This window comes from Desarmillaria tabescens (assembly GCF_030435595.1).
Source record: "Desarmillaria tabescens strain CCBAS 213 chromosome Unknown EV420scaffold_33, whole genome shotgun sequence".
Lineage (NCBI taxonomy): Eukaryota > Fungi > Basidiomycota > Agaricomycetes > Agaricales > Physalacriaceae > Desarmillaria > Desarmillaria tabescens.
In genome coordinates, this window is record NW_026848332.1 from 176,188 (window position 1) to 196,586 (window position 20,399).

At 48.6% G+C, this 20,399-nt stretch overlaps 7 protein-coding genes across 7 annotated transcripts; 3 read left to right on the forward strand and 4 right to left on the reverse strand.

Moving 5' to 3' along the window:
- Positions 1–961: 961 nt before the first annotated feature.
- Positions 962–4,696, forward strand: EV420DRAFT_1646076 (peptidase S8/S53 domain-containing protein; the record flags this gene model as incomplete). Its single annotated transcript, XM_060477860.1, has 18 exons — positions 962–1,322; positions 1,376–1,389; positions 1,715–1,875; positions 1,927–1,984; positions 2,040–2,096; positions 2,143–2,186; positions 2,249–2,360; positions 2,415–2,519; positions 2,573–2,724; positions 2,782–2,847; positions 2,900–2,964; positions 3,015–3,188; positions 3,248–3,258; positions 3,310–3,386; positions 3,439–3,520; positions 3,573–4,109; positions 4,153–4,260; positions 4,316–4,696. The coding sequence occupies 18 exons, from the start codon at positions 962–964 to the stop codon at positions 4,694–4,696; spliced, it is 2,565 nt and encodes an 854-aa protein (XP_060327671.1).
- Positions 4,697–4,856: 160 nt separating this feature from the next.
- EV420DRAFT_1646077 (uncharacterized protein) lies at positions 4,857–5,715 on the reverse strand (the record flags this gene model as incomplete). Its single annotated transcript, XM_060477861.1, has 2 exons — positions 4,857–5,278; positions 5,337–5,715. The coding sequence occupies 2 exons, from the start codon at positions 5,713–5,715 to the stop codon at positions 4,857–4,859; spliced, it is 801 nt and encodes a 266-aa protein (XP_060327672.1).
- Positions 5,716–9,626: 3,911 nt separating this feature from the next.
- EV420DRAFT_712735 (uncharacterized protein) lies at positions 9,627–12,605 on the forward strand. Its single transcript, XM_060483183.1, has 5 exons — positions 9,627–10,403; positions 10,579–10,620; positions 10,680–10,964; positions 11,022–11,919; positions 12,075–12,605. Exons 1-5 carry the CDS (start codon positions 9,903–9,905, stop codon positions 12,188–12,190), a joined length of 1,842 nt encoding a protein of 613 aa, XP_060327673.1. The 5' UTR covers positions 9,627–9,902; the 3' UTR covers positions 12,191–12,605.
- A 68-nt stretch (positions 12,606–12,673) lies between these two features.
- Positions 12,674–13,802, forward strand: EV420DRAFT_1274298 (uncharacterized protein; the record flags this gene model as incomplete). The annotated part of the gene is made up of 2 exons (XM_060467828.1): positions 12,674–13,407; positions 13,457–13,802. The coding sequence occupies 2 exons, from the start codon at positions 12,674–12,676 to the stop codon at positions 13,800–13,802; spliced, it is 1,080 nt and encodes a 359-aa protein (XP_060327674.1).
- A 720-nt stretch (positions 13,803–14,522) lies between these two features.
- Positions 14,523–16,410, reverse strand: EV420DRAFT_1750104 (uncharacterized protein; the record flags this gene model as incomplete). Its single annotated transcript, XM_060480314.1, has 6 exons — positions 16,219–16,410; positions 15,507–15,633; positions 15,316–15,452; positions 15,087–15,266; positions 14,867–15,028; positions 14,523–14,837 (listed from the first exon to the last, which is right to left on the reverse strand). The coding sequence occupies exons 1-6, from the start codon at positions 16,360–16,362 to the stop codon at positions 14,523–14,525; spliced, it is 1,065 nt and encodes a 354-aa protein (XP_060327675.1). The 5' UTR covers positions 16,363–16,410.
- Positions 16,411–17,052: 642 nt separating this feature from the next.
- Positions 17,053–18,908, reverse strand: EV420DRAFT_1337605 (pectin lyase fold/virulence factor). Its single transcript, XM_060468887.1, has 9 exons — positions 18,871–18,908; positions 18,305–18,812; positions 18,205–18,251; positions 17,990–18,148; positions 17,853–17,938; positions 17,614–17,798; positions 17,461–17,557; positions 17,291–17,406; positions 17,053–17,239 (listed from the first exon to the last, which is right to left on the reverse strand). Exons 2-9 carry the CDS (start codon positions 18,534–18,536, stop codon positions 17,118–17,120), a joined length of 1,044 nt encoding a protein of 347 aa, XP_060327676.1. The 5' UTR covers positions 18,537–18,812; positions 18,871–18,908; the 3' UTR covers positions 17,053–17,117.
- Positions 18,909–19,173: 265 nt separating this feature from the next.
- EV420DRAFT_1560457 (uncharacterized protein) lies at positions 19,174–20,384 on the reverse strand. The gene is made up of 3 exons (XM_060473815.1): positions 19,854–20,384; positions 19,703–19,794; positions 19,174–19,654 (listed from the first exon to the last, which is right to left on the reverse strand). Exons 1-3 carry the CDS (start codon positions 20,027–20,029, stop codon positions 19,494–19,496), a joined length of 429 nt encoding a protein of 142 aa, XP_060327677.1. The 5' UTR covers positions 20,030–20,384; the 3' UTR covers positions 19,174–19,493.
- Between the last annotated feature and the right edge of the window lie 15 nt (positions 20,385–20,399).

Genomic DNA, 20,399 nt, shown 5'->3' on the forward strand with positions numbered 1-20,399 from the left:
AAGTTTGACTTCGACTATAGTGAGGATGTCGTGTTCCCGTTCATTGGCAATGAAAATACGGTGCTTGACAACAGCAAAGTCTGGGAAAGACTTGCCGACTTCACTTCCAGCTAGAATGAGTGCAAGAATTAGTCAAGTACAAGAGCAAGGTTGAATGATGTTAGTGGCTCACGGAGATGGCGGGCCTCATGAAGGCCACCAGAAGATCCTAATGAGACATTATCCCAGTCTTCTTCAACCTCGTCTGGTTCCATCATCCTCCGAAGGAGCGCTTGTGGAATAATTGAAAATTGGCGTTCCAGGGGGAAAATTGCCTGCAAGTAGGTATTGGTAGCCCCGTAGACTTGATTTTCGTAATGTATGTTACTGTTATTAACATTGCGCAAGTTGAAAATAGTCCAATAAGTAAGCGATGCCATGTGAGCATCAGCAGTGGGGGGGGACTTCAAGCAGTAGAGGCGCAGGAAGTTGGGAAGATGTGTCGAGTGTTGGCATGTTCGTACTCTGGAGTGAAACCTGGCATCAGTGCTAATATATAATAAATGTAAAATGAATTACTCGCCAATAGCTTTCGACTTGGAAAGGCGTTATGGTTGTTGTATCTGTTCAACGCAGCAATTCGCGTACTGTACCATTTCGTTCAATTCGAATGTCACGTCTGGCAACGGAAATGATTTTTTCTCGATTTTTTTCGATTTCTTTTGATTTTTTTGGGTCGACCATTCTTGGATCGCATTCGAATTGATCGAAATGGTACAGTACTTTCCGCGGTTATAACCCCGATTCATCCGAATGGGGACATGCCGGCATTCCGGCACAAAAATATCACATGCAACTGACAAAACTATATAGTCAGCAACCTGGCCCGTGCCACTCCTCTCTGAATCCCACCTCTTGCACAGTTGCGGTGAGTATCTTTCTGCCCTCTTTGTCCTTTCTTGACTCAGATAAAGCAGCCATCATGTCGACCGTCATACAATCAACCATTCCCCAGTCAGCAGTTACCCAGGCGGAGCGCGTGCTTCGACATCGTCTGCAAGGAGGCTTCCTCATCAGCCCAGAAACGACTCTCGAATGGGCTTCAAGGCTCTCAAATAAGCCGGTGACGAAATTTCTTGCGGCATGGCAAGTCATCGATCTACGGGTCGGCCGTATGGGCGCAAGGTTCTCAATGGTGGGAGAGGTAATGTTCGGTCAATTCATGGTCGTCACGCAGATCAAGAGATTCCGTCATGGCTATTTGGGCATGGATCCGGCAAAAATTCCCCAGTTCACGGAAGGAGCACCGGAGGCTATCGCACGCAAGATGTTGGAAGAAGAGGGTACGTCTGTCCAACTATGACCTTCACAGAACAAAGCTCATTGCGACGTTAAGGTATCCATGAACCTGTACATGCCACTTTCTTGGACTGATGGTATCATTGTCTCTGTTACCGATGGTTCCAAATACATGTTCTTCTTACATTCCGGTGCTTGAATGACCCCTAAGGAAGGTGGCGCAACATATAGTCGCTTGACTTTACTATATTTCTTCGGTTACAAACAAAACGTGGTTTGATGGGCGAAGCACAACTAACCTTTGCTTCAGCGATGATTTTAACATTTATTGCGGGACTAAGTTGATGTACGATCTGTCTTGAGTCGTCTATCCCTGCTCGATGACTGTTCGCAGGACCTTCTGCTTTGAAAGGAGACATTAAATAATTCCCACTAGCTCGATGGGGGATACGGCCCGGGCTGCAAGATTATCGGTGGTTATGATTTTGTCGGCGACGGAGAATGGCCATACGGGGACGCGGCGCCTGATGATGATCCTATGGATGATATTGGTCATGGAACCCACGTCTCTGGTCTCATAATTGGAAACTCTAGCTAGTACGCTTTTTCGTTCAACTCTGTTTTCAGTCTGCTGATGGCGCGGGCTAGCTTCGTTGGCGTGGTACCAGAAGCTAAAATGATGATGTACAAAGTTTTCGGAAAATATGTACGTCAGGGGACTATTATAAGGCCCTAGCCATCTGGTGGAAGTCAAAAATCAGGACATAACTTATACCGATGTCCTCGTTGCCGCTTTCGTTCGCGCCTATCAGGACGGAGTGCGTCTTTTCGGTCACTGTCGTCTTCTATTTACCCTTATTCAAGGTTGACATAATCACTTCAAGCATTAGCAGGAATGCCGACGAATTGTGAGCAGCCTTCAAATTGTGCTTACATATCATAGTGTATGATGCATCTTCCGAGCTACTAGCTGGCCGGTTGTGGCTTCTCGTCTCGTAGACAAGGGTGTCTTCGTGTCTATTGCGGCAGAAAATAGCGGAAGTGCTGGGCCTTTCTATGCTAGCAATGGTGCCGCTAGAGAGGTCTGTAAATTTTTCGCAGCTCCAAATGTATTACTCGAATATCTGTGCTCTTAGAATGTTGTCGCCGTCGCTTCTGTCGAGAACTCCATCCTTGTAGCTGAAAAGGCCAACCTGACATTCCAAGGCTCCGACCCTCGTGACGCGTCCTCTGCACTGATAGTATGTTTATTTTCTCGAATCTAATAATCATTCTAACCAATACATGTTGAAAGGGGTATCTTTTGGCCAGTACTGATGATTTCCCTGTCAGCATAAAGGAGTATCCAATTGCGGTTCTGTCCTATAACCAGTCGAACCCTGCTGAGGCCTGCGAGGCCTACCCAGCTGGAACAGGTGATTACTCCAATTACACAGTGATGGTCAGGTTCGTATCTCTAAGCTACTTTTCCCTCTGCGAGGAGAACTGACGAGAATCACGTAGACGTGGTACATATACCTTCGCGGAAAAACTCATCAACGTTGAGGTCCTCGGAGCCAGATACATCTTGTACACGTCGTTGATATTGCATTAACCCTCATCTGCTTACACTTCGTGTCAGGTTCTACAACAATGACGGACCAATGGTGAATCCTGATATTTCTAGCATTAATTATAATTCTACAAGTACGCACTATCGTCATGGCGTTTTTTCTTTCCTTATCCTTGCTTTGCAGGTGCTCTCATCACTGCCGAGACGGGTGCCAAAATTATTGAAGAGATACAGGCTGGAAAGACTGTAGTCATGGCTGCTTCAGGGAACTCCTCCGACATCGTTGGGCTGGATAACGATTATTATGGAGCGCTTCCGAATTATTTCACGTCTTGGGGACCGTTGTATGACTTGACCAGTAAGCCTGCATTAACTGTCGCTTTTAGTAGTTTCTACGGCTAACTACTCCTTCTATAGTGAAGCCAGAAGTTTGTTTATCACATCTCAGCAGGGGATACCAACCTGACCTAAGTTCGTAGATTGCTGCGCCAGGTGGAGACATTTTATCCACGTACCTCAATGATGAATACGCTTTCCTAAGTGGAACATCAATGGCGTATGCTTTCGTCAGAATCGTTTTCATGTCGGCACGCTCATGACCCCGGCAGAACTCCTTACATTGCCGGCGTAGCTGCCGCGTACGCCGGGAAATTTGGTGGAAAACAGTCTCAGGGCACATCATTCGGAAAGGTGACTTGCCGTCAGGGAAATTTGCAGCCTCAGAGCTTAATGCACTTCACAGACTGTCGCTAAGCGCATTGTTACAAGCGGATACGCGCTCCCTTGGACCAACTACTACAGCGAAAAAACGACAGGAGTCACTGCGAGTGCTGCTCAAGTTGGCGCTGGTATGGTTGATGCAGGAAAAGTGCTGCACTACACCTCTAGTGTCGATACACTCAAGATCCAGCTTAATGACACTGCCAACTTCCAAGGCGAGCACGACATCACAGTCACTAACTCTGCGTGGTACCCTGTTTTCTATTCGCTTTCTACGCTGTCGGACGGTGCCGTCGACACTATCGATCAGGATGACGGCACCATCCTGCCATTCTATGGCTTTGGAGAGCCCCGCGTTGCTGTTCCGGGCGTGAAGTTTTCACCGTCGTTCTTGATAGTCTGGCCTTACCAATCCTCGACCGTTCATGTTTCATTTACGACGCCTGACGTGGACTCGTCAACGATGCCACTTTATAGCGGTCGAGTTGTCATTTCGAGCAGTGTTGGAGAGGAGATTTCTATTCCATACTTAGGTCTTGCCGGCGACCTAAGAAATACTGTCAATCCTATTTGGCTTGACAACTTCCCCTGGTCACCTTCAGGAACATCGAGTTATGAACAAGCCCTGGTGGACATTTGACCTACCCAATCAAGATTTCCCAATCTTCTATGTTGCGGTCCGGTATGCTGTCACCGAGCTGCGATTTGATGTGAGTCGTTCTCTCTTTCCCTTTATCTTGCACTCACAGACCATCCATATGCCAGATTTATGAACCTGGGTATACTGAGGATCAATGGGAGTACCCTCCTGTCGTTGGACAGAACGGGTATGTTGGCACCGGCACGACATACAACTCGATCACCTCCAACAATCACGATCCCAACGTCGATGACCCCACTGATGTTTCTGCCTTCCCTGTCAACGATCTTACTCGCAACGGTGGTGGAGCATCCTCTTATCACGAATATTGGTGGTTTGGCGCTCTTGGGAATGGCTCTGACATCGCGAATGGACAGTACCACTTCCGTATCGCTGCGTTGAATCCGTTTGGAGATAGAAGGCTGTCAAGTGATTGGAGTATCTGGGTAGATGGGATGCCAGATATTGTCACAGTAAACCGTACAATTACGGACGTAGTTGAATAGGTGGCATATTTAAGACCAGCGATGGACGGACTCTGTACTATCAGTATCTACGGAAGATGACAGAAAGGTTACTGCTCTGAAAGTCCGAGTATATAGTCACTGGAAGCGGTTGGCGCTGCTGCAACAATTATATGGTCAGAATGAACGGTGTCAAAGTAAATCAACCAAGTTGATCTTTTTCTTCTGTGACCACAAGAATCCCTCTTTTCAGGGCCAAAGGGAACCTAGAGATCATGAAGTCCCGGGCAGAGACGATCGCGTCTTCCGACAAGTGGCTCCACAAAATTCTGATTGTCAGCTGGCGCAGCTGTGCTAGCTCGGCGCAGTGCAACGCGTCATCCAGCCTTGTACACGGTAACCACATCTGGTCATCGTCTTCCTGCAGTCCGTGATTCCTGAATAATATGACCTTCAGGTCGAGGGACTGGAGCGAAGAGGGTTTACTGATGGCGTCGAATGAAGCAGCCAGCCATCTCATAAGAAAAAGATCGGATCTCTCGCTATCGAACTGGTAACCCAATTCTATGACGAATGATTCTAAACCCATTAAAGGAAGCGGAGCCGGACTAGTCCAACGACATACTGCCAGAAGGAAACTACCGTCAGCGCTGACCAAAAAGTGAACGAGAATGTTGCTCACGAGTAGATTGGAGGACGGCCAGATTCAAATGCCTCAATGACCTTGCAATCTGCAAAATTTCACACAACGCTTTTAAGCCATCCACAGCTGGTGAGATAAGCTCTAAGTACTGCAGAGCATCAATGTAGACTGTGCGCAGTCCCGCGTGCAAGAGATACGGCAGGAGGCCAAAGTTTTTGCTCCCACTGTCGACTCGAATCCTTTCGAGGGCAGGACCAGAACACGGATTGGGCACTTCGATAGGCAATTTCCGCTTAGGACTGGAGATCCAGAGCAGAGAGAGTTCCTTGAGCCTCAAAAGTTTCAATATGAGAGCATGAAAATCGTTTGCACTCGTGAAAGTAACGAATGCGATTCTCAATGAAGTCAAATTGACCATTGACGGGCGTAGAGGGCTGAGTGATAAGTAAGAATCTCCATGTTCGTGACATAAGATAGCAAATTTGGAGAACCGTTTATCAGGTTGACGAATCGCACCATCATTTTACGGCGGTATCCTCCAAAACAGATGGAACGAAAGATGTGCTTCCGCGTTCGAGGGTAGAAAAGGCGGCAGACCGTTGAACAGGCAACGAGGGCACCCGTATCATTCGAAAGATAATCGATGATTTCGTCGATGATTTCCGGAGGCATGCGTGGCATCAAAGGCTAAAAATTTCGGTTTCATAAAGTCAAAACATGATAGGAGTCAAAGGTGACTTACTGTGAGCCCCAAGGCGGAATCGCAATTCGTACAAGTGTCTTCCGAGCCCATTTTTACGGTGTGAAGTCTAGATTTCAATGCTAAGTCAAAGGATGCACACAGGGGGCAATGTTAAGTTTTAATTGTATGAATAAAAACGCACCTATTCAAAGCCAAGGTCACCTCGGCGAGCCTCTCGGTCACGGTGGACATTGAACTTGGACAAAACGGTATCCAGGCTGGGTTCTAATTTAACCCGGCCTTTGAGCGTTTGAGCGGTGATTGCCGTACCCGGTAGTTCCGAGAGTCACTGCCTCTGAGAGAACTCATATGCACCAAAATTTAGACTAGACCTTGACGCGAAAATAAGTATGAAGTTCAAGCAACCGGTCGAGCGGCATGACAGAGAGGTAGTATTTATTTTGAGGCGAAATTGGTCATTCATTATTTACAAATCATCAAATAAGTGGTTCTCACTATTGAGAGTCGTCAAGTAGACAATTGGGAATACAGTGCAGTGCAGCAAGATTCCATCTGAAAGAGAAGAGCGCTGGCATGCCGCGGATACGGTCTAAGTCTGCCGATATTCTTTCCATTGATCACATCTGCGTTCGGCCAGGAGTCAATAATGGGGACAAGTCGAATTAATCACTGTGAAGTTCCTTGAATAGCGGGTACATCTGGTAGGTAGACACCGATTGACGGAGAACAGACAATACGATACATCTCCGGGAGAGGCGCATACTGATAGAACCTCTTCATTCCCCCATTTCTACGACCTGGACGATGTCGCTTAAGTCGATTGCATGCGGTCCTCAAGGCCAGGCGGTGACGTTAACGAAAGCTACTTCTGATAAGGTCTGCTACCATCAATAGCCATCAATACTGTTGGATTCGATCGGTGAACATCTGGAGTAGAATGTACCGGGTAAGTTGCTTTGAACGGCTTTAACAGGAAATGATATTTGATGAGAACCTGCATCATAAATATTAGATGAAAGCATAAGCATAACAAGGGGAAAGATCTCTACGTCGGCCAACGGGGGTGCGAGCGTCGCGCTCAAGTTGAGGGACAGATACTCGGGGAAAACGAAGCTCTGAGACGTACGCCGCTTAGGAAGTTGCCAGGGGAGTTGAAGCGGTGGAGGAAAGAAAGGTTCGAGTACACATGCGACTCAAACGTGGGTAAAAGTCCGTAACTTTCTATGGGAGAAGAGCGATACGAGCCCAATGGTGCCATGCAAATCGTTATCGCAATTTGACTGCAAGTGAAAGATCGTCGTGAACGAGACCGGGGACCCCTAGAAGAAGAGCGCCACAGAACGACGCTTTGAAGTCCGGGTCCGAGGGTGGCGTTCGATAGACAAATTAAGGTCTCGTATGGTTGATGGTGTCGCTGCTGGGCTGGCAGCTGGACAGTGAAGGCTTTTTTAGGCGCTAGAAGCAGAGCCGGCGATCACGCTCTTCTTCAGTCTGTGGTAAGTATTGGCGTCCAGGATCTAAGGTTTTAGTCGAAGAAGCCACGATGCATATTTGCCTGAGGATCTGTTACTAGAGGAAGCTGTGGCGATTGACGTGGTATTGTCCGAGCATGGGTGGCGTTGTATCCTTGTCGTACATGGACGTTCGTGAGAGGGTGTACTAGCCTACACCGGTTAATTCAGGCTACGCTGTAAGTAGCCGAGTGAAGCGTGAGCTCACCTTGTGGCAATAAAAAACGTACTCTATTCTCTATTTTTGATTCCATTGTAGTTGCAATTTATCTGAGGGTGGCGGTCGTTCGGACAACGTCAGGAGCTAGTTCCGGCCCGGAGACCCGAGCGGCCCTCTTCACACGCATGTCGGGTGCAGCTGTGTCGTTTCACCGTGCATCACGTCAAGTTCTGTCGTTTAACATTTTCCTGTAGACACTGGATATCTGTTGAAGCGGCTGAAACGTTCGTATGTCGCCTGTAGGCGTGTCATCGCCCGCCGCTGTTTTCATACTGCTATCCCGTATCCCGGCGCAACTACGGATTAATGACGCGTTCCAAAGACGAGGATGCCAAGCCATAAGAAGTCGAACCTCCCGATGTTTTCGGGGTTCTATCGGGAGATTCAGAAATGCGTAAACGCATGTGTGAGTGCGAGATCCCGGCAAGTGAAAGTCCAGCATGTGGAAGTATCAGTCAGGGGGTAGGGAAGATTGAGTAATGCCGCTAAATCTCAGCAGGGGGGGCTTGTGGACGTTTTGTTGTCAGGGACAGAACTTGGAAGCGGAGGGACCTTAACTAATAGTGTATTCGTCTGTCGAAGAGACGTACTTGTTTACTTATTACTCCGCGGCGCACACATGTCCGTGTGTTGGGTGGCCATATTATTACGGTAGGTTAGTCGAATTGCTTGGAGGTCTGATGAAAGCACTGCGCTGCAAATCATTAATTTGTCGTAAATAATTGAGGCGCGCTTACCTATTTGAAGATCTGCAGTGATTGAGGATCTGGGCGGCGGCCTGGGGTGAATCCAGGTGACGATCCCGCCTAGCTAGCAAAGCCCGCTTCTACGGGGAACTTGGTTGTTGCTAGGAAGGGGGAGTAGACGAGAGTTGGAGGTGCGGAAAGAAGGTCATGGGGAAACGAATGAAACTATTGTTACCATAGTGACGTCGTTGGAGGCGCTTTGCGATGGAAGAGAATTGTACCTGTGTACAGACCGCGAGCTGGATATATTTTCAGTAGCGGCGCACCTCGTGTGCCAAGTGCCTGTGACGAGATGCGATGACGTTCTCGAATCGGTGTTCTGTGAAGAGGTAAGTTCATGGATAATAGTTTCGGGTTGCTTACCATGCTATATTGAAGTTTCCTGCATAGCTGCTATCCGAAAGGCGTGGATAATGGTCCCAAACTGGCTTCGTATGACTGACCATTACATTGTATACCCGCTTGAACGCCGTAATGATGGAAGAACGGCGACGGAAGTTTCTAAAATCAGGTTCGTATGTTCGATTACTTTTTAGAGATCTTCCGAAATCTGAATCTGTGTAGAAATTGAATGTGTGAGGGCCCCGAAATGAAAGTCGCGGATGGAGTTACGTGAAATGAAAGTGAATTGTTGGAGTTGTACCAAGGGACGTGAATCGGCGTATGGAAGGTAAAGGAAGAAGCACTGCTATAGTACCCGTTGTTTAAAGGATCGGGACAGAGAGAGATGTAATTCCACCTAATAACCGGAGTCGATGGTCGCTCTTCAGATACTCTGGACCCGGGGACGGACGGAGGATCAAGAGATATCAAGGCAACAAAACGGCGCACACTGATAGAACGGTTCCGAATGAATTTGCCGTAGTTGTCTAATGCAATACAAGTAACCGTGGCATTACTCGAAATTGAATGAAGGGGTAAATGATGGTTGCTGAAAGAGGGGGGGCGAGAAGCAAAAGAATAGAGACAGACCGAACGGGGGACACTATAGAAACGTAGGACGCGGCGCCAAAGATTGGATCATGTTTTATCGAACCCAAGGAATTGCATCACGGATTGCGTTGAATCGTTGTTTACGAGATCCACCTTTCTCATCGGCGGTTAAGCATTTATGCCTCTGTATTGCAATATATCTTGAGAAGAAAAGGAAACAATATCTATTTGCATTACGAACACTTACGAATAACAGTCGCGAGAAGGGGGGGAGAGAGGAAGAAGAGGTCCAGACCTGCGTGGCGTGCCAGGACGCTGCGGGTAGCGGACATCCAAAAGGAGTATATTGTTCCCAGCCCTCAGAATCACGTAACCTCCATGCGTTCGAAGACCATCTCGGACGGTTGCAATGGCCTTGTGTTCTCCTTTTTCTTTTCTTCACTCCCGTCACGTCCGTCCATTCTTTACCGTCCCTCCTTTCAATAACGAGGAATGGCTGGCTTCCTCCGTAAAAAGTCAACAAATAAGCAGGCTCAGCCAGTACCGACTCCTTCAGGCCCGATATCTATAGGCGGGCCGACACCCTTGTATGCAAAATTTGCTTCTGTGACGACGAATGGAAGGAATACAGGCTCGGGGGGAAAGCGGAAGCAGGCTACGAATTCAAAAGAGGAGCGAGATTCCACTACCTCTTTGCTGCCGATACAACCTGTACCTTCGTCTTCTGGTGACCACGCTCCCGTACCTACAAACATGCTGTCTTCGTCACTGCCGGCGCCGACGCTGGCAACGAATCGCCGGTTTAGTCGAGGGGGGACTGGAGGCGGCGGAGGAGCACCCAGATTGGACACGCTGATCCCGAGCGAGGCCCTGTTCTCCACTCCCAAAGTTCTTACCCGTTCTACGGCCGACAATCAAGATGGGAGTGGAGGGTCAGGACGTCAGAACCTGGCGTCAGGTTCACTGCGAGCTGCGAAAGGCATTACCCACGAGGTGAGTATTACTCTTCCTGGTTCGCTCGATTCTCCGGGGCTTGGACCGCCTGGTATCCTCCGTGATCAGCGTCTTCCGATTCGATTGGTATTACTAGTACCATTCCGCCCTTCTTCTTCCCGTCAATCTTACCGCCTTCTCACCGCTTGATTACTCACTTTTCCTTGCTTTTTAGCTTGCTAGCGACCCTGTTCCACCGCCTGTACTTCACCGATCAGTACGTCTTTTTGATCTTGCTTCTTTACCAAACTTCCTAACTGTTGGAATAATATAAAGGTATCCAGTAACGAGCCTAAACCTTTGCTTGACGAGACCCCTCCCCCACCTCCTGCAAAGCAAGCCAACTACACTGCACCAGTTTCCTACGCAATGAACGGCGCGTATCCCATGCCTATGAAGAAAGTACCACACCCTACCGCCCCTGCACCCGTCGCGTCGAGGAAGGGTCCACTGATCTTTGCTGCCATGGTGCAGCCGGAGGATTCATACCCTTCCCCGCCGGCAGAATACCCCTCAGATCCGGTACCTCGATTCATGACGAGAGGACCAGTTCCCGCAATGGTGAGTGCTTCGCATGCAAGACAGCCGTCTCTGATGTCTTTTCTTGTCGCATCACAGCCCAAGCCGGCTCCTCACGAGACGGTACCTCAGTTCATGTCGCCGTCAAAAGCTCAGTCTGGCCGGACCCAGCCGCCCACAACATCTAGTCGCTCCCCCCCTCTACCTGCCCATCCTGCATCACGAACAATGCCACATTCTCCTCCTCAGACGCCACCACAACATATCCCACAACAATTTGCATCACCGCCACCATCTCAATATGGATCATCATCACACCAGGTACCTCAATTACGCCCCGACCCTCGTTCTGTGCCTGTCGAACCTCCGACGCCTCAGTCTATCCGTCGACAAAATGTGAACCACGCCGCCCCTCCCGTTGCGTACCATCATCAACCGAACGGCGTCGTTCGTTCGCAATCTAATGGACGCCCAAATAGCAGCAGCATCAATGGACATGGTATCAGTGTCGTTCGAGCACCATCGCAGACTCATCCGAACGGGAACGTCAATGTTAATCGCATCCTATCGAATGCACGTCAGCCTCCTCAATCACAGTCGCCCAGTCTGTACCCGAATGGTGCCGCACGACCATCGACATCGAATGGCGTCGTTCGGATGCCTTCTCTCACGAACATGAACACAAATTCTAGTGTCAATGGACGCCAAGCCTACCCTCACCCGAACGGAGTTTTTCGTTCACCTTCCCAGACTCATCTTCCGAACAGTGTTACATCACGTACTGCTGCCGTCCTTCGTTCGCCATCTCAAACCCAAGTTCATATCATTCCTTCGACGCCTCCTCGGGCACCACCCTCTCGTTCACCTTCTGATGTTTCAGTCTTGCATTCGACGCGAAGATTGATGAAAAAACAACACCATCATCAGCAACCATCTGTGACTCCAGTGCAAGATGACGTACCGTACTTTGCGGATGATCCGTTTGCAAAGGTCGAAGGTGTGAAAGTCTTGCCGGCAAGTTCGGTTACTCACGGTTCTGGTGAGGACGCGGCGAGAGAGCGAATGTCTTCGCGAGAAGGTAGCTCGAGAGGAGTTTCTATTGCCGCGCATTCCCGACAAGGTTCCCGAGAAGAGGAGGACGAGAAGGCGAAGGCAGAGGAAGAAGAGGTCGACGGAGACGGAGTAGCCGTTCCCAAGGAGAACACCGTTGTCAGACCCATTACACCAGAGAAGAAGAGAGTCAAAACTCCATCTCCACCTCCACCTAGTACGAAAAGGTCTGTTTCACCACCAAAAAAACTTCCTACCCCGCCGTCTACGGCAGAACAACGACCAGCAACCCCACCTCCGCCGGTTACACCCCGTTCTCGCTCCCGTCATCATGCAGGTGCTTCACCTCCCCCTGATTCTCTCGTTGCGAATGTCACAGTGAACGAAGACCAGCCGTTCCCACTGCACACATTCCTAGCTAATCCTGCGTTGCTGAGAAACCTTCTGGGATACCTCGGCTGGTGGGAGTGGTGTGTACTTGGGATGATCAGTCAACGAATCAGGGGTATCTTGTTTGACTCTGGGCATGAAGCAGACGAGAGACGCGAGGAGATTCTTGAGAGGTTCCTGGGAGGCGTGGGATATCGTAGGTGGTCCTGGCTGGATGACCCAGAACCCGTGAGATTAACTGTCAGCGTGAGTACGGACTATCAGAGTTTGCCGTTCGTTTTCTGATTTTGAGTTAGGGTCTCCATGCTTACATGCACGGCGTGTCGTTACCTACGCATGAATACGCGCGCATCGCAGTACGGTACATACTCGAGCTGAAGCTCCTTCCAAGCGAGAGGGACCCGGAGTTGGGACGACTGGTGAAAGCGCTGGAACGAGCGACGAGAGCGTACACCTCTGTGGTGCTACGGCTTCGAGCACAAGCAGAGAAAGAGGCGACTATGACGAGCACAGTGAACAATAGGCCGCCCTCACCGACGTTCAGTACCTGGTCGCATACACAGTCGCATATTCAATCCCACGCTGGGCACGTCACTCCCACTCCCAGTGCTGTATTCCGATCTCCTCTTGTTAAGCTTCGGCGCGCGCCTCTACTCCGATCCTTCGTTCCTTCACCTGACGGGGACTGGCTGAGTGATACAAGCGTGCTACGATGCGAGGCAGAGATGGACAAAGCGGGTGTGAGAGGCCTCCTGCGCACGGGGGACGTCGTTTGGGATATCGCGGTGGGAGATGAGGCGAATCTCGGGAGGATGGTGTGGGATGGGAGGTACCTCATTGATCTGGATTATACCTACAGCGTTACGGGGGATCTGCCAAGATACCTGATGGCGCTGGCTTTCCCGCCCAGTTATTTCCATCGTGTTGTGAGAGGTGGGAATAATGGTTCTGGTAGTGGACCGGTTATTCGTGTGGATTTGAGGCCCTGGGGAGACGAGATCCGGGGGAATATGCAGCTCTTGCAAGATAGAGTGCGGACGGAGACGTGAGTGCCAGTTGTATTTCTATATTCTCTTGTGCTGACGTCTGTAAAGTCCCCAGGGAACATATCATAACGTCGTCCGATGGGTCCACCGCTCTTCTTTCCAGCTTCGGGCACGACGCGGAACACGTATACCCATCCCTGAGTCGAACGGCCTGTTTGTCGATCCTGGCTGGTATGGCACGGTCGTTGTGGAAACTGAGGGAACGAACGAGAGCTTGCGCGATCTTCAGGAGAGGCTTGGGATAGGCCGAGGCATCCAGAGTGCGAGTATGAGAGCAAAAGGTGCAGACTCGAGTTGGGGAGACGATAAGATGGTTTTCAGGATTTTGAGAGAGAGAAGTCGGCCTGGGGAAATTTGGATTAGGGCCGTTGGGGTGAAAGAGAGGGTTAATTGATGGGATTTTCTTTTTTGATGTTTGCACTTACCGAACTTGTTGTTGTATTGCTACTGATCATTAATGTACGTAGGATAGACCCCGAATTGCAAGACAATCACCAATATTACTATATTTTTGTCGATCACAATTTGACTAATACACGTGACCGCGACACTTTAGTTTACTGGCCGGATTGTGCCACTGTGGTGACGATCCATATTTTCCGATGGTGTTGACGTTAGTGTTGTTACCGACACAAGGTCCCCCAATACAGAACGGCCGGGCCCACACCCATATCAGAACACCAGCACCACGAATAGGGATGAGTGCTGGCGCATCAGTGAGGGAACATTGAGACTCATTGGTGAGCGAGTCACAACTATGCGAGTACCCAAAGACCGGGCGGGAAGGAGGGGACGAAACGCAAGTACCGAGGAAGCACAACATTGCAGTACGGTAGCAGGAGCAGCAGAACTCAAGCCCATGAAACAATGACACACGGGAATGGGAACAACTTGTTGAACAACACACAAACAGCAGGAATGGGTCAGAGAAGGGGTCAGTCCAGGAACTTGGTCGTGCTGTTTCGCTTTCGCTTTCACGTCCGAATTCCAAGTGAGTCGATTCTCAAGATTCACTTTTGTTTCCTTTCACCATTGGCGGCAGTGAGGGAGGAATTCCACTGACATCAGACTAGCACAAGAAATTTCTTCAGTTCAGCCAACAGACATCTACTAATTAAGAAGCAAATAGAACCAGAGAGTATTCAAGAACCCTAAATGAAGGCCCTAACCCATCCTCTGAAAGCTCCTTGACCTCCCGCTTGTCATGCAAAACTTGATCGATAACTTCACTCATGCCACTGGCATGATATATTTTTACACAGGCTGCATGAATAGCAAGAAAATCGGGGTTGGCCACGGGCAAGCGAGGATCGATCGTAGTCAGAGTGACTTCTGCTCCATCTACTAAAGCCCCGGAGTCGATTCCCCACGGATTCTTCAGGATATAGACATGAGGACGGCCCTGGTTGACTGTCAGGTGAGCCAATATCTAAATGCCAGGATATCACACGCCTGCACAGCTTCTAGCCAGATGCGGAGGGCACCGAAAAGTCCATGAGCACCCAGAGTGAGTGTCACAACGTTGTCGATGCGATTGATGTCGATACCGTGAAGTCGATCAACTATCTTGAAGCCGCTAAACCATTCGATGAGTGCAAATACTTTGGATGATCGCTGAATCTATTGTCACTATTAAGTAACGAGAGTGATTGTGCACATTAACGACAGAAGTACTCACATCAGCAAACTTCACCAAATTTGGAGCCAAAGAAAAGGGAAGGATATGGGCAGCAATGGTGCACCCGGACTTTCGATGATCTTCTTCAGATACAACCACCCCGCTGCTCTCCAAATCACACACCACTTCAACATCAAGGGTTTTCGTCAGAATGCACCGGTTATTGTCGCGTGTGAGCACCTATTCAGGAATTGCCAGAAGTGTCATAACTTCGTGAGCTAAGACGTACGATTCCTTTCAAGACGGACTGGTCCCGTTCTGCTACGTCAATCTTAATCAACCCCGAGATTTCTTCTACGTTCCCCTCGAATGACGATCTCGAAGGGTGCTCCCCTATAATAGAATTCTCCCCTCCGCCAGCTCGTACTCATCACAAGGTAAGCACACAATACACGAATGCGAAGTGTGAGACTCACTTACTTGGAGCCAACAACCCACACAGATACAGATTTGCAAGTGCCTTTATTGCGGCATCATTAACGGCAGATAAGATATCTGTAGCTACGTTCTCTTGACCACCTTCGGAGGGTGCATGTATGTTATGGATCTGCCGAAATCCGGAGATGCGAGCACGAGGCGAGGAGTGGTGATCGAAGTGAGGTAAGAGTAATTAGGAATGATGTACGTCGTTAGGGAATATAATGGATTCCGGCGAGGGTTCGTGAGGAGACCTGAGTGGTCCGGTTTGCGAAATAAAGGAAATCAGTAAGCGCGAAGCAATTACTGAGGGAAGTGGCCGGTAAGCGCGGAGCAATTACTGATATAGAAAGCCTGTAAGCGCGAAGCTATTACGGGCCGAGGGTGAAGGCAAGCGCTAAGCGTAACCTTCGGGTTGGTGTCAGAAAGCGCTAGGCGTATCCAACGAGTTGTTCAGCAAGCGCTAGGCGTAACTGAGGGTTCACGCAGTGAAGGTGTCCTTAAAGTAGTAGATTGGTGAAAGCTTTTTTAATACAATGTTATCTACAAGTTTATATGCTAAGGACAGGTTCGAGTCATTATTATTCTACAATGCTCCATAATATTCTAGTATTAGTAAGAAGAATAGAGAAAGTAAGAGAAAATAAGAGAAAGTACGAGCGAGTCACTACTAGGGCCGAGAAGGCCGAGTACGGGCATGTGTTGACTCATGCACCGAATTAGTGGATACCCAATATCCATAACAATGTAGAAGTAGAGCACTAAGTATCAACGTAGTTTTGTCTGTGTCGTCTATGGGATTGTAGTTGAAAAGGCGGACACGAGCGGTAGTAATCTTGTCTTCAGTAAGAGCGGACATTGTGATAGTTAACTGAGGTTAACTATCACCGGTGGCCAAGAGCCGAGGATGAGGCAGTGGTGTTTTTATTCTAGTACTAGTCTTAGACTGGATCAAAATGTGGTGCAATTGTAATTGGAGCGATGAGAGGAACTTAGTAAGATCTACCATCACGTGATTGTGATTGCGTAGGGTCGTTGGAGTTAATTGATGAAGTTTTCTTTTTTGATGTTTGCACTTACCGAACTTGTTGTGTTGATACTGATCATTAATGTACATAGGATAGACCCCAAATTGCAAGACAATCGCCAATATTGCTCTATTTTTCTCAACCACAATTTGACTGTAATGCACGTGACCGCGATACTTCAGTTTGGGTTTATGAGCCAGAGTGTTTCCCCGAAGGGAAGTGGAAGTTAAACTACAAAACTTCGTCATCTCTTCAGCGCTCGTAGAGCTTGCAATTCTTTGTCTATTTTTCAGGAGAACCCATCAAATCTACGACTCATGATCAGTTTTAAGGCAGATACATAATGATGATATTCAAGTGACTCGGACTGTTCCAAACAAATTTCTCCCTCTCAAGATTTCTCGAAGAGGCAGCACAGTGACTCGACTTCCTTCCAATGCAAGAATCCGTACCAAATACTGGAGACATAATTGGAGCTTGGCAATGATAAGCGCGCCTTGAGCGACAAGTACCAGTATACGATCGACTCTCACGAATAGATGACACGACATGCATACCATACATCGTACTAATATTATTCCAGAAGCTACAGGTAGTTACTATCCACCCAGTCGGCATAGTTACTGCCCAAAACATCTGATATAGTGTAGCCACTGGTCGAAGATAGTTTCGTAGAAAATGATGCGCGAGTACCGGAGGCGCCAGCCCCTAGGGTAAGCTTGTAAGTAAAGCATCTTCAAGACGTAACGGTCGACATACCAATGCTTTCGTATTCAGCAAAGGTAACATGATCGGTATTGGGTGAACTGCTGGACCACTGTTCCCAACCAGCTCTGTTGATCAGATTCCCGAGCGAACAGGATGTGTAAGCGACCCTGTTAGATTTTTTTCAATAACGATGACTGCTAGTAGAACCTCAGTTGCCGTACCGAGCATAGTTTCCCCATGGACGCCCAAGGTACACCTTCCCTTGGAGGGACGTCTTCGCCGAGCTGCTAGTGGTGATGGTTGCTTTGTTGATGACAACTAAGACCAACAGCGAAATCAAGACGTGAAACGGATGGATTCTATAAATGACTTACACAAACTTGCTCCAGACGACGATGTGCGTCCGCTGGCGGTAATTGCTCCGGCGCCTACGGAAGCAATCATGTTCTTGTGGAAGTACGCTCGTGCGTATTGACCGAAAATATAGTCGACAGCTCCCTCGATGTAACACGAGCCATAGAATTGGTTACCCGTTTCAGCTAGCACTGTGTCTTGATAGCTGTTTGCAATTGGTCAGATACGTACCCTGGGACGAGGTACGAGAATCCTTTACCTATAGAAGCCCACACCATAGTAGCCTTGATTCGATCCATATGCACTCAAGGCCAACGCCTGGCCGTTGCTACTGGCTTGACCAAACTAGAGGACATATGATCAAAAAATATTCTCATGCACCAGTCACAGGCATACCGTGTTTTTCACATTGACGTTGTATAGTGCAAAGTCGTCTTTGTGTACGCGTAGGGTCCCGGTCAAATCATCGGTGCCTGCAGTGCCAAGAGAGCTCGAATGAGTGATCGTAACAGTGTTGCCGGTGTAACTGCTGGTATCGGAAGTCTGGCCCATGATCTGTGCGCTGGATATCAGTATCACTTGCCGCGTGTCAGCTTAAAAAGTGTACATACTGTCGTCTTGCCTTTCCGATCGATGTATACTTGTTCAGAGTAAGTACCTAGCGGGACACTCTCAGTCCCGATATCAGTTTGACGAGGAAGCTCGACTTACCCGCATAAATGAAGATAACTTTAGCAGTCCCATCGTTAGGGAGCGAGTTGACAGCTGCTTGCACCGTGCTGTATTCTCCGGACTTTGTTCCACTGCCTCTCACAACGACAGCTCCGCTGAGCGCAGATGTACGGCTATCCCGCTTCACAGCGGGTGTCGCATTCACCAGGCTGGTAGCAAAAAGAACAAGAAGAGAGAAGAATGTCAAGGCTCGGAGGGGAAGGAAAGCCATTTCTGTCGCCTACAATGGCATTACGCCATCCTTAAATAGTTATAGCAGCGACTTTTACCTTGATCACGACTATTGTGAGACCATCCAGGCGCGGAGATTTTGCCACTTCAGAAGATTCCGTCCGAGGTCCAACCGGACAGAGCAGGCGCATGTAGCATTGAAACCTTTCGCGTAGCAATGTATGGGTGCTAGGCTGGGCCTCAGAGAAAAGTTGACGGTCCGGATGTGAATCGATTTCGAGTTGTTCCAATCACTTATGTAATGGATAAAAATTGGCTGAGAAGACGAGAGATTCAGTCCAAATGAACCTGCATTATTCCGGATTTTTACAGACCTTTTTCCTCGCTATGATCTGCATACTGGAGCGATCATTTCAAAAAAAAAAAAAGATTATGTCAGCGTCAACTGCTACTTCGGCCTTGAAACTTCCGTAGATACCCACGGTGGGCACTTTGGGCCTTTGTCAATATTACGGTCCACGCTTTTATTGCAGCTGCCGAGCAGTCTACAGAACTATGATGCGCATTATTGTCTCTCAGCTGATGGAGCGAAATAAGCAACTGACTTAATCTGCTCAAAGGTGAAATTTGGCAGTTCCTGATAACCCTGCTGTGGGTTAAATCACAATCGTATGCTCGGACGTGTCATAGCAGTGCTTGTGGCTTCAGTTCTGGTCTTGAATTCTCATATCGTCAAGATGTTATAGTCACAGGGTCTGCAGAAATCCTCTTTGAGTCGCGTTAAAAGTCATCACCTTGAGTTCCAGCTTTTCCTACAGACATCCACCCTCACAGCTTATGGCCCAAAGAAAGAACAACACTTGGAATTCGCATATTTCACAAATCACTATAGAAGAGAGGAAGGCACCCAATCGCATCAAAGTTACTTTCAGGGAACTGTTGCAAAGAAGTACTCGTCGGAGTCGGTCCTGGGTTCCACAGGCAGCGAAAGGACTGATTACGACGGCTCTCGTCGTTCGTCAGCGTTTTGAGCCTCTGGTAACGATGCACAATATTCAGGTGGTGGCAGTTCAGTAGAAGTCGTGTCCTTCTGGTCGTTTTGTTGTTGGTTTGTTTTGATGAAGTAGTTCATCGCGAGACAGATAGAGAACATCAGGCCTTGCTGATTGTCAGCTGAAAAACTCTCCGAGGTCAGACAATGCTCACCAAATATCACGACAGGAGTGACGGGAATTTGTTCAGACACTGGCAGAGGTCGCAAACGTACGGGACAAGTCACTTCGGAGCCTGAGATAGACCTGGTCGAATAATCAGATCTACTCATTCACTAATCGGAGAGGAAACGAAACTTAATCACTCTTCGTAGCACCGACCATCATCGGCATGGTAGACAGTAGTAGTAGTACCTGCAAGAGAAACGGGGATATCCCCGACGGGGGCAGCGGATGCTTGAGATTCGTTGCGTTTGAAGCCTGAAGTCAGGACGAAGAGGAGTAGCAGCCTCTTCAACGAAGACGAGTAAGTGGCGGACATGGCTGATAGTGGAAAAGAAGGGGGACAGATCTAGAGATGTCTTCGAAACATGATATATATATATCTAGAAGAACAATAGGCTGTTGTCTTCCCGGGATAAGAACTCATGTTTTGCCAAGACAAAGAAAGACAAAGGCTGCAGACACGTTGAAATTTACAAGGACCATCGGGTAAGGGTTGTCACAGAGGCTGAGCACCAGGATGACCATGGTAAGTGACACTTTCTTGGGTGGTAGTATCGTCATCAGTGGCATATAGCGATCCTCCTCGTCTCTTTCCTTCATGGCACTCGATGTGCAATGACTGTCGAAAATTCGAGCTTCCGTCCTGTGATCTGTGCTGATATCGATAGCACTTGAGGCAAGGTAAG